This window comes from Macaca thibetana, chromosome 5, assembly GCF_024542745.1.
Source record: "Macaca thibetana thibetana isolate TM-01 chromosome 5, ASM2454274v1, whole genome shotgun sequence".
Lineage (NCBI taxonomy): Eukaryota > Metazoa > Chordata > Mammalia > Primates > Cercopithecidae > Macaca > Macaca thibetana.
Window position 1 is genome coordinate 15,777,047 of NC_065582.1, and position 12,741 is coordinate 15,789,787.

Below are 12,741 nucleotides of genomic sequence, written 5' to 3' on the forward strand. Positions count from 1 at the left end.
GTGTGCCTGAAAGTGACGGGGAAAATGGAACCAACTTGGAAAACACTCTGCAGGATATCATCCAGGAGAACTTCCCCAACCTAGTAAGGCAGGCCAACATTCAAATTCAGGAAATACAGAGAAAGCCACAAAGATACTCCTCGAGAAGCGCAACTCCAAGACACATAATTGTCAGATTCACCAAAGTTGAAGGAAAAAATGTTAAGGGCAGCCAGAGAGAAAGGTCGGGTTACCCACAAAGGGAAGCCCATCAGACTAACAGCAGATCTCTTGGCAGAAACTCTCCAAGTCAGAAGAGAGAAGGGGCCAATATTCAACATTCTTAAAGAAAAGAATTTTCAACCCAGAATTTCATATCCAGCCAAACTAAATTTCATAAGTGAAGGAGAAATAAAATCCTTTACAGACAAGTAAATGTTAGAGATTTTGTCACCACCAGGCCTGCCCTACAGGGGATCCTGAAGGAAGCACTAAACATGGAAAGGAACAGCAGGTACCAGCCATTGCAAAAACTTGTCAAAATTTAAAGTACATCAATGCTAGGAATAAACTGCATCAACTAGCAAGCAAAATAACCAGCTAATATCATAATGACAGGATCAAATTCACACATAACAATATTAACCTTAAATGTAAATGGACTAAACGGTTCAATTAAAAGATGCAGACTGGCAAATCCGATAAAGAACCAAGACCCATCAGTTTGCTGTATTCAGGAGACCCATCTCACATGCAGAGACACACATAGGCTCAAAATAAAGGGATGCAGGAAGATCTACCAAGCAAATGGAAAACAAAAAAAACCAGGGGTTGCAATCCTAGTCTCTGATAAAACAGACTTTAAACCATCAAAAATCAAAAGAGACAAAGAAGGCCATTACATAATGGTAAAGGGATCAATTCATCAGGAAGAGCTAATTATCCTAAATATATATGCATCCAATACAGGAGCACCCAGATTCATAAAGCAAGTCTTTAGAGGCTTACAAAGAGACTTAGACTCCCATACAACAATAATGGGAGACTTTAACACCCCACTGTCTACCTTAGACAGATCAATGAGACAGAAAGTTAAAAAGGATATCCAGGAATTGAACTCAACTCTGCACCAAGCGGACCTAATAGACATCTACAGAACTCTCCACCCCAAATCAACAGAATATACATTCTTCTCAGCACCACATTGCACTTATTTCAAAATTGACCACATAGTTGGAAGTAAAGCACTCCTCAGCAAACGTAAAAGAACAGAAATTATAACAAACTGTCTCTCAGACCACAGTGCAATCAAACTAGAACTCAGGATTAAGAAACTCACTCAAAACCACTCAACTACATGGAAACTGAACAACCTGCTCCTGAATGACTACTGGGTATATAACGAAATGAAGGCAGAAATAAAGATGTTCTTTGAAACCAATGAGAACAAAGATACAACATACCAGAATCTCTGGGACACATTTAAAGCAGTGTGTAGAGGGAAATTTATAGCACTAAATGCCCACAAGAGAAAATAGGAAAGATCTAAACTTGACACCCTAACATCAAAATTTAAAGAGCTAGAGAAGCAAGAGCAAACACATTCAAAAGCTAACAGAAAGCTAGAAATAACTAAGATCAGAGCAGAACTGAAGGAGATAGAGACACAAAAAACCCTCCAAAAAATCAATGAATCCAGGAGCTGGTTTTTTGAAAAGATCAACAAAATTGATAGCCCACTAGCAAGACTAATAAAGAGGAAAAGAGAGAAGAATCAAATAGATGCAATAAAAAATGATAAAGGGGATATCACCACCGACCCCACAGAAATACAAACTACCATCAGAGAATACTATAAACACCTCTACACAAATAAACTAGAAAACGTAGAAGAAATGGATAATTTCCTGAACACTTACACTCTCCCAAGACTAAACCAGGAAGAAGTTGAATCCCTGAATAGACCAATAGCAGGCTCTGAAATTGAGGCAATAATTAATAGCCTACTAACCAAAAAAGGTCCAGGATCAGACGGATTCACAACCGTATTCTACCAGAGGTACAAGGAGGAGTTGGTACTATTCCTTCTGAAACTATTCCAATCAATAGAAAAAGAGGGAATCCTCCCAAACTCATTTTACGAGGCCAACATCATCCTGATACCAAAGCCTGACAGAGATACAACAAAAATAGAGAATTTTAGACCAATATCCCTGATGAACATCGATGCAGAAATCCTTAATAAAATACTGGCAAACCAAATCCAGCAGCACATCAAAAAGCTTATCCACCATGATCAAGTGGGCTTCATCCCTGGGATGCAAGGCTGGTTCAACATACACAAATCAATAAACATAATCCAGCATATAAACAGAACCAAAGACAAAAACCACGTGGTTATCTCAATAGATGCAGAAAAGGCCTTTGACAAAATTCAACAGCCCTTCATGCTAAAAACTCTCAATAAACTAGGTATTGATGGAACGTATCACAAAATAATAAGAGCTATTTATGACAAACCCACAGCCAATATCATACTGTATGAGCAAAAACTGGAAGCATTCCCTTTGAAAACTGTCACAAGACAGGGATGCCCTCTCTCACCACTCCTATTCAACATAGTGTTGGAAGTTTTGGCTAGGGCAATCAGGCAGGAGAAAGAAATCAAGAGTATTCAGTTAGGAAAAGAAGAAATCAAATTGTCCCTGTTTGCAGATGACATGATTGTATATTTAGAAAACCGCATTGTCTCAACCCAAAATCTCCTTAAGCTGATAAGCAACTTCAGCAAAGTCTCAGGATACAAAATCAATGTGCAAAAATCACAAGCATTTTTATACACCAGTAACAGACAAACAGAGAGCCAAATCATGAATGAACTCCCATTCACAATAGCTTCAAAGAGAATAAAATACCTAGGAATCCAACTTACAAGGGATGTAAAGGAGCTCTTCAAGGAGAACTACAAACCACTGCTCAGTGAAATAAAAGAGGATACAAACAAATGGAAGAACATACCATGCTCATGGATAGGAAGAATCAATATCGTGAAAATGGCCATACTGCCCAAGGTAATTTATAGATTCAATGCCATCCCCATTAAGCTACCAATGACTTTCTTCACAGAATTGGAAAAAACTGCTTTAAAGTTCATATGGAACCAAAAAAGAGCCCGCATTTCCAAGACAATCCTAAGCCAAAAGAACAAAGCTGGAGGCATCACGCTACCTGACTTCAAACTATACTACAAGGCTACAGTAACCAAAACAGCATGGTACTGGTACCAAAACAGAGATATAGACCAATGGAACAGAACAGAGCCCTCAGAAATAATACCACACATCTACAGCCATCTGATCTTTGACAAACCTGACAAAAACAAGAAAGGGAAAAGGTTCCCTGTTTAATAAATGGTGCTGGGAAAATTGGCTAGTCATAAGTAGAAAGCTGAAACTGGATCCTTTCCTTACTCCTTATATGAAAATTAATTCAAGATGGATTAGAGACTCAAATGTTAGACCTAAAACCATAAAAACCCTAGAAGAAAACCGAGGTAATACCATTCAGGACATAGGCATGAGCAAGGACTTCATGTCTAAAACACCAAAAGCAACAGCAACAAAAGCCAAAATTGACAAACAGGATCCAATTAAACTAGAGAGCTTCTGCATAGCAAAAGAAACTACCATCAGAGTGAACAGGCAACCTACAGAATGGGAGAAAATTTTTGCAATCTACTCATCTGACAAAGGGCTAATATCCAGAACCTATAAAGAACTCAATTTTACGAGAAAAAAACAACCCCATCAAAAAGTGGGCAAAGGATATGAACAGACACTTCTCAAAAGAAGACATTCATACAGCCAACAAACACATGAAAAACTGCTCATCATCACTCGCCATCAGAGAAATGCAAATCAAAACCACAATGAGATACCATCTCACACCAGTTAGAATGGCAATCATTAAAAAATCAGGAAGCAACAGGTGCTGGGGAGGCTGTGGAGAAATAGGAACACGTTTACACTGTTGGTGGGACTGTAAACTGGTTCAATCATTGTGGGAAACAGTATGGCGATTCCTCAAAGATCTAGAACTAGAAATACCATTTGACCCAGCCATCCCATTACTGGGGATATACACAAAGGATTATAAGTCATGCTGCTATAAAGACACATGCACACGTATGTTTATTGCGGCACTATTCACAATAGCAAAGACTTGGAATCAACCCAAATGTCCATCAGTGACAGACTGGATTAAGAAAACGTGGCACATATACACCATGGAATACTATGCAGCCATAAAAAAAGGATGAGTTAGTGTCCTTTGTAGAGACATGGATGCTGCTGGAAACCATCATTCTCAGCAAACTGTCGCAAGAACTGAAAACCAAATACCGCATGTTCTCCCTCGTAGGTGGGAATTGAGCAATGAGATCACTTGGACACAGGGAGGGGATCATCACTCACTGGGTCCTATTGTGGGGGAGGGGGAGGAGGGATAGCAGTAGGAGATATACCTAATGTAAATGACGAGTTAATGGGTGCAGCACACCAACATGGCGCGTGTATACATATGTAACCTGCACGTTGTGCACATGTACCCTAGAAGTTGAAGTATAATTTTTTTAAAAATGAACTTAAAAAAAAAAAAAGAGTTCTTTACCTTTTTTGGATACACAGTCTTTTTATCATATATGTGTTTTGCAAAGATTTTCTACTGGTCTGTGGCTTTTTATTTTCTTGGTATTGTGTATTTTGTAAAACATTTTATTTGTCTAGCTTCACCACTTATTTAGGAGGAAATACCGTGGTGGGGTGTGTGGTAGGGAGAGAAGGGTTATCTTTTGTGCCTTCTTTTCAAAAACAAATATGCCTACTTTTTAATTATTCGTTTCTTCTCTTTATACCCCCCCGCCATACCTTTATAGCTTAAGCTGCTGGGATTCCAAGCAGGACAATATAAGGTGGGGGAAGAGTTAAAAATTATCTTGGACTATTTTTTCTGCTTTAATCAGCAAATGACTGAATTTAGTGGCCATTATCGAAACAGTAGCCAAAGGTTTAGTAAAGAAATGCGTGGATCATACCTTTTTAAATACTACAATAATAGTATCTTTGACATTCTTTGAAGTTCTGCTCAATTTTCAAATTATTTGTAATTAAAAGATACCTAGTCACTGTTGGTTTGTTTTTCTGTCATTTGGGATTTTTGCTTTTGTTTTTGTTAGTCCTTATTGTAAACAATTAATTAAAACAACGTTATATTTTAAGTTCAGGTCATGCTATAAAAATTATTTGACTATTTTAATGATTTTATGGGAAAGTCAGTATTCTAAGTTTTTGAAACACACAGGTATTAGCTGTCAACTTGAGTTGATAAAAGTATTTTGTTTGAAAAAGAGATCATGAAAGTAATTATTCATATGCATTAAGAACTCTGATTTAGTTGTTCTGAATGACTTTATTTGCCCTAGAAAAGCTATTAAAAGGCAATGCCAAATCTAGATCTAGGAATTTTGTAATACATTTGTACATGAGGAAGTCAATATACGTGACAGACAAATGTAGAATGCCTTGGTGGGAGGTCAGATGGTAGTGGGGAGACTGGAGCACGCCTTCTTCTGGTGACTTTTCCCAGGTACTTCTGAAGAATCCATAGGGATTTGTGGAGAAGAATTAGAAAATTTATCTAAATTACAGTTTTTAATTTACGGCAACAACAAAACTAAATAGTACACTGTTACTGAGCATTTATCTTGGAGTTCTAGGTGTCTAATTTATAAGGTTTCTGAATTAGACTTCAGGGCCTATGTTACATTTTATTACAGTCTACAACATAAGTGTAGACTGGCAAGAATTAAACTAAAAGCCTGTTTCCCAGCTGTTAACACATCTGGGAGTTTGGTTAAAAGGAGCTAGCTTAGCTTAGACTGAATTGTGATGAAAAGCAGGGTCTGGAGGCCTTTTAACTAGAGTCTTTGCTCTGATCAGAGCTGTATTTGATACTGGCCCATAAGTCCACATAATTATAATTTGTAAGAGTATTAAGGACATCAGTAACTTTTAAATCTTACCACGTGAAAAATGATTATGTCACCTATGGACTTTAAAAGTAGTTAGCAAACCGGGATAAAGGTGATGATCAAACCAAGTAATTCCGAAACTTTGTCTATCAAAATTTACACTTACAATGTTTCAGCAATTCTTAATAATATACTTCTGGTTTTAATAGGTTTTAATGAGAAGTTTTAATTCTGGTAAATGAATGCTTCATGTCAGATTTGTTATACCACTGGGGAAAATGGGTTACTTTTTAAATGTCACCCTTATTACATTCTGGCTTTTTCCCAGGCTTGCAGATGGGTCAGGGGTTGTGGAGAGTTGTCAGAAACCAGCAGCTACAACAAGAAGGCTACAGTGAGCAAGGCTACCTCACTAGAGAGCAGAGCAGGAGAATGGCTGCGAACAACATTTCTAACAGCAATCATCGTAAACAAGTCCAAGGAGGCATTGACATATATCATCTTTTGAAGGCAAGGAAATCAAAAGAACAGGAAGGATTCATTAATTTGGAAATGCTGCCTCCTGAGCTAAGCTTCACCATCTTGTCCTACCTGAATGCAACTGACCTTTGCTTGGCTTCGTGTGTTTGGCAGGACCTCGCAAATGATGAACTTCTCTGGCAAGGGTAAGTTAAACCCACCAATGTTGAATTCAAGTATCTCTAAACATAACCATGTTTAAATGTTCTTTTAATAATATATATTACAAAATATTTTCTTTAAACTTGGTCTTGTACTTTGAGATACTCTTTATTAAAACCTGGAAAAATATACAGTTAGCATCACAGTCAAATTTGATCTTGTGAAAAGGAGGACAATAGAAAATAGAATAACAACTTTACAATTAGAAGAGAGGTTACCAATCAGGCTCTGTCAGTTCATTATAAATCAGAAACTCTCACTTTATTCTAAAAATACCGCAAAGTTGTGGAGTGAGAATTTCTAATTTAAAAGTTGGAGTGTTCACATGCTGTGTAGTTTGTGCTTCCCATAGGTATCCCATCTGAAGAATAGGCAGACTTCAAAATCAATGAATAGTCCTCAAATGTTACTGTTTTTAATTTTCTTCATATAGAGCCTTACATTTTTACTCAATTCTATATTTCTTCAAAGGTGCTTGTTAGAATAAAATTTAACTGGTGAAAATTGTATCTACTTTTTTTTCCTAACCAGCATTTTAATGAAGTAGGCAAATATTAGAAAGCAAGGGGACAAACCGTTGTTTTTATTTACTTGCTGAACTTAAAGTAGATTATATAAATTTTCACGTTGTACTAGTTTGAATTAAAACCACAAATCTAAGAACATTTGCTGGAATAGAATCTGTTTTATTGAACCTAAGTTACTCCTTCAATAGCATCATATACTTTAACAAAAAGTATAGGTACATGACTTTTTGGCCTAAGAATATTACCAAACATGGAATAATTGGATCTCAGACCTTTTAGCATCCCTTACCAAAGTTTGTCTTACTATCTTGAAGTGGATCTTTATAAAAATATAGAATGTAGCTAGAAACAAACATCTTTTTAAGACTTCATGTAATTTCAAACTAGAAATCTAATTGAGACTTAATAAATTGCAAACTTTAGTCTAAATATATTTTCAGTAATGACATTCCTGTTAGGTCTTCTAATGTCACACAGTTATAGTACAAGTTATATAGGTCCTTTCTCAACCTCTAAATAGATAAAAGTCGTCAATATCATATCTTGTTATTCTTTTATTCATTTGTTTGACATAGTGAAAGTACTATGTGAGGAAATTCTATTAAAGAGGAGTCTTTCAAATAAATAAGTTATTAATTTTTTTAATCATGTGAATAGAAGAGGAAATGAAAGTACTTTTAAACTGGATCATTCTTTATAATCTCTTTTCTACATTTTAGTATTCCTCACTAACTTAATTTCTGTTTCTTTATTTGAACTTCTTTAAAAAGTTTAATTTCTAGTCTTCCCAAAGTCAATCAGAATATATTCTTCATTTGAGGTTTAAATCTGAATTTTTCATTTGTGAAAGAAATGTTTGCCATAATTATGCCTATTTTAATAATACTTGGATTTTCTCCTTAATAATAAATTGCTTCTATTTGAAATTAAAGACTGGCTTAGTTTTAATTTCAACTTTGGATGTATTGAATACTCATTGATGTTGGGAAGTTCTCTGGTTTTCACATAGCTTAGTAATAAAACTCTAGTTTTGAGTTTTATTGGGACTAGATTAATAAAACTGAAAAAATATTGATAATATTCTAAACAATTTTTTATACTTACAGTTTTCAGTCAGTGATTTCATTTGGTGGGTAAAAATAATACAGCAGTATAAATCAACTACTAAGAGGATAGTCTCATGCTAAATTGGATATTTTACCCCCTTGTCCTCACAATTGTTGATGTTATGTGCTCAGACAGTAACTTTTTCTTGTTGCCCTGCACTTTGTGTGTTTATTAAAAGAAGGAAATTTGAGGCAGAAACTAATAATGAATATAAGAAAGTAAACAGTTTCATTTGTCTCAACAAGTAGCAGGTGCTTTTGAATACACAACAGATGAGATAATTTTGAGACAAAGACTCATTACAATTGTATCAGAATATAATTTAAGTATTCTCTGTGTCTCTAGAATAATGCATTTATATTTAAGGCTCTTTGGTAGATATCCAGAATTTCCAGGCATTATAAGATAAAACTTTAGCTTTCAAATAACCAGTAGCTATTGCCTCTGTAAAGAGTTAGAAACAACTATCCCAATCTGCAGTGTGTTTTGAGATATGAACTGTTAGTATTTTAGGTTTTATAGAATTTCTAAACAATCATGTATCGCTCTGATAGTAAAGAACCAGTATTTTTGAAGCAGTATCTTAAAAGCAGCTATGTTTAACATCACAGCTTGATGAATGTATTCAAGTTGTGGCATTACAAACAATTTCTATGTTTAATTTGTCTGTTGTAACATTTATTATTTGAAAAACAAAAGTTGTTTCCCTGCCCAGCAATCTTTTCCTCCCATTTAGTTTTATTTCACAATAGAGCACATAGAATTAGTTAATAAACCCTATTTAGATTCTTGGTTAATAATTGCATGCTGTGGATTACTCATTGTTTGAAATCCTGCATCTATACATGTTAGCCATATGATCTTGGGTAACTGTTTTGTCTCTGTGTTTCTTATCTATATCACCAACGTCATAGGATTGTTGTGAAGATTAGGCAAGCTAATCCAATAAAAATACTTAAAATAGGGTCTGACATCTAGTAAGTACTCAGTAAATGTTAGCTATTATTACTACTATTATGATAGTTTATGTTTAACTTCAGATAGTACTCATGAATATTATTGATCTTTATAACTCATATTTATTAGATGCTGTCAAAATTGCTAAATTTAAAGCATCTGTCATACTCTAGTAAACAAATAGAAAACAAGTACAAACTTAAAAATTTTAAACTTTATAACTATAAAATTCAGTCTTATTTCATGTTACTATTTTTTCATGTATATGCATATTTAACTTAGGAAATTAAATGTAGTAATGTTTTCTTGTCTTATTTTCTCTGATTTTACAGGTTGTGCAAATCCACTTGGGGTCACTGTTCCATATACAATAAGAACCCACCTTTAGGATTTTCTTTTAGAAAATTGTATATGCAGCTGGATGAAGGCAGCCTCACCTTTAATGCCAACCCAGATGAGGTTAGTGAAGAACTTGAATATTTGTATCCAGTGAGCTGTATTACTGTCTTGCTGTAGCTTTCCAATATGATGAACTGCAGGGAAAATAAAAAGTCATTGAACATGCTTTTTTAATCACTGAGAAAGCCAGTATTTTAAACTATTGCTATGTGACATAGTCATTTTTCTTCGCCTTACCATGTCACATTCTAATCTTTCTACCTGCTTACTTTGTGTAGCAGCATCCATGATGTATATTCAGTCCTCTACTGACCTGATTACAATATTAGTACATTATAAGTAGAGAGCACAAAAATTTGATAATAAGAACGCAGAGTGTGTTCATCAGATTTTATCTATAGCAGTTTTTTTCTGTTTATTGTTTTTCCTTAGTAGTGGTTACTTTTATCAAAGATAATCATTGAGGACTTTGTTCTATTTTCTGACAAATCAAAACATTGTCTTCAAATAATGCCTTTAACAATGTAATTCCATGTTGACATAGGAACTATTTGTAGATTGTTATAAAATTGAAGAATTTTGTATTAATTATTTAATTCTTTCTTAACATAACATGTAAGCATGATCAAAATGTGAAAACAACTTTTTCACTGATTTTTTTTTCCCTATTCTTATTTTACTGTGTCCTGGAAAAGTTCAGATTTTCAGAAATGTTTAAATACTTACAGATTTATTCTTAGAAATCTAAGTGAAAATTATACAGCACTCAGAACTACTACTTTTGGATGCATTATTTTTTGTGGAAAAATTTAATCTGCAGCATTATTTTAATTTACCTTATTTTTGAAACCAACTTTTTTTTATTTGTTGTTGGGGTATTAACGACAGTTCAAATCATGCAGCCAAGTATTTTCTAAAGTTACCTTAACTTTTGTTATAATTAGGGAAATGTTTCTCCTATGTAAAATATTTGAGTCTTAAACAAAAATACCAATTTTATATGTATGCATATGGTAATACCAATAATATATTTTTTAACCAATTGATTTTTACTTACATATGGTTTATTTTTTGTTAAATTTTTATGGTACATAAATTTAAAATAAAATGCCATTGCAAAGGATTACTGATATACTTCTTATCAGTTAAGTCTTATCTCCAGAAATATAACAAAGTATATATATTGTAAAGCCAGGTATAATACTTAAATTCAGATGTTTCTTTTCTTTCATCACTATTTAAAGAGGTATTACTGTCAATGAATAACAAACTGATACCTTAATGAAATTAGAATGATTTATAAGAAGTTCAAATTACACATTTACCAATACAACACTGCTTTTTAGAATCGAATGATCATTCTTCAGAAAGGCAAATAAATGGATAAACTATTTATCATAAACTTAAATATTATTGTCCTTTTATTGCACATTTTTTTCTAATGCCTTTTATTATAAAATATACTTGTTTTCACCTTGTTTTTAGTCAAATCCCAGTTATCTTCCATGTAAACATATGGCAACATAAGACTGTCCCTTTTTTTTATCCTGCACTGTGGCATACCTGCTCTTATAAGAGATTCTCCTGCACTTATATATTCAAATAATGGCACAGTTGTAGACACTTTGTTATTCTTAACTTAAACTTTATTTGTTGCTAATTAAAACAGTTCATATGATGCACTTTATGATAAAATATATATTTTGCAGGCCAGGCATAGTGGCTCACGCCTGTAATCCCAGCACTCCAGGAGTCTGAGGCAGGCGGATCACTTGAGCCCAAGAGTTTGAGACCAGCCTGGACAACATAGGGAGATCCTGTCTCCACAAAAAATTTTTTAAAAATTAGCTAGGCATTGTGGTACATGCCTGTGGTCCCAGCTACTTGGGAGGCTGAGGTAGGAGCATCACTTGAGCCCCAGAGGTCAAGGGTGCAGTAAGCTGTGAGAGTGATACCCTGTCTCAATGATAATAATCATAATCATAATAAAGATATGTAGCCCCAGAGGTCAAGAGTGCAATAAGCTGTGAGAGTGAGACCCTGTCTCAATGATCATAATAATAGTCATAATAAAGATATGTATTTTGCATCAGTCTGTTGAGGTAATTGAATGATGATTGCTGGAGGAAAACTGAGGCAGAATGCTACAATGTTGTACTGTACAGTACATAAGAATCAGGAGAGGCAGCTGTTTTAAGCCCCAGTCTTATGTCCATTTAATCAAGGCATGCTGGCTCCTCTCATGAATTATTCTGATGTTGAGTAAAACTGTCATCTTCAATTCATATCACTTTCAAATGTTACATTCTAAGGGAAATGTAACCTGGTAAGTACTAAGTTGTAGATTGTTACAAAGTCAGAAAAGTTGGATGTAACTGCTGATATTGATTATGGTAAGTAGTCATTCTTTGCTAAAGGAATGCCAATTTTTAAGCAAATTATAAAGCAATCATTTTTACACAAAGATGAAAATACACATGGGTCCTCATATACTAAAATATTATATGTATAGGTTTAAATATCTAATTTGGAAAAGCTAGACATATAAATAGGTTTTCATCTTTGCAGCTACCAATATCAGACTATACAGTTCTTATTAGTACCTCCTCTAGGGTGTTTGGAGAGGGGGCAGAGAAAAGAGCTCAAATTCAAGTTCTTTTTATATCTGACATAATTTTTTAAAATTATAAGTCAAATGTTAAGAGAGGAGATTCAAGTTATTAATTAAAATAAAATTTTTAGATCTTCAGATTTTACTTATCTATCCTACCTTCCATTATTATTGAGAGTTGGCTGTATTTTCTTTTTATTTCACTCCCTGGCCTGATTTAAAGGTACTCTGGAATATTCCAGAAGCACTGAATTTATCATTCTAAAAGGGCCATGTAGTACTCCCAAGAGGAATAGAGCTGAGCCACTCAATGTGTCTCAAGGTTCCAAAATTCTGATTCTATGATTCTGATTTTATGAACATGTAATTTAGCAAGTGTTACCTAATAGCAAAAGAAAATGCTGTCTTTACCAGAATGCACTTAGGAAATATATAGAAAAACAAGGACATTG

The 12,741-nt window shown here is 34.3% G+C and overlaps 1 protein-coding gene across 3 annotated transcripts in view; it reads left to right on the plus strand.

The window, feature by feature from the left end:
• The window catches only part of FBXO8 (F-box protein 8), a 55,205-nt gene that overhangs the window by 20,857 nt on the left and 21,607 nt on the right, over window positions 1-12,741 (plus strand). For all 3 annotated transcript variants that reach the window (XM_050792480.1, XM_050792481.1, XM_050792482.1), the window contains 2 exons: window positions 6,336-6,672; window positions 9,612-9,738. In XM_050792480.1, the coding sequence (XP_050648437.1) occupies window positions 6,344-6,672; window positions 9,612-9,738 (456 nt within the window). In that variant the 5' untranslated portion in view covers window positions 6,336-6,343. The remainder of the gene's footprint in view (window positions 1-6,335; window positions 6,673-9,611; window positions 9,739-12,741) is intronic.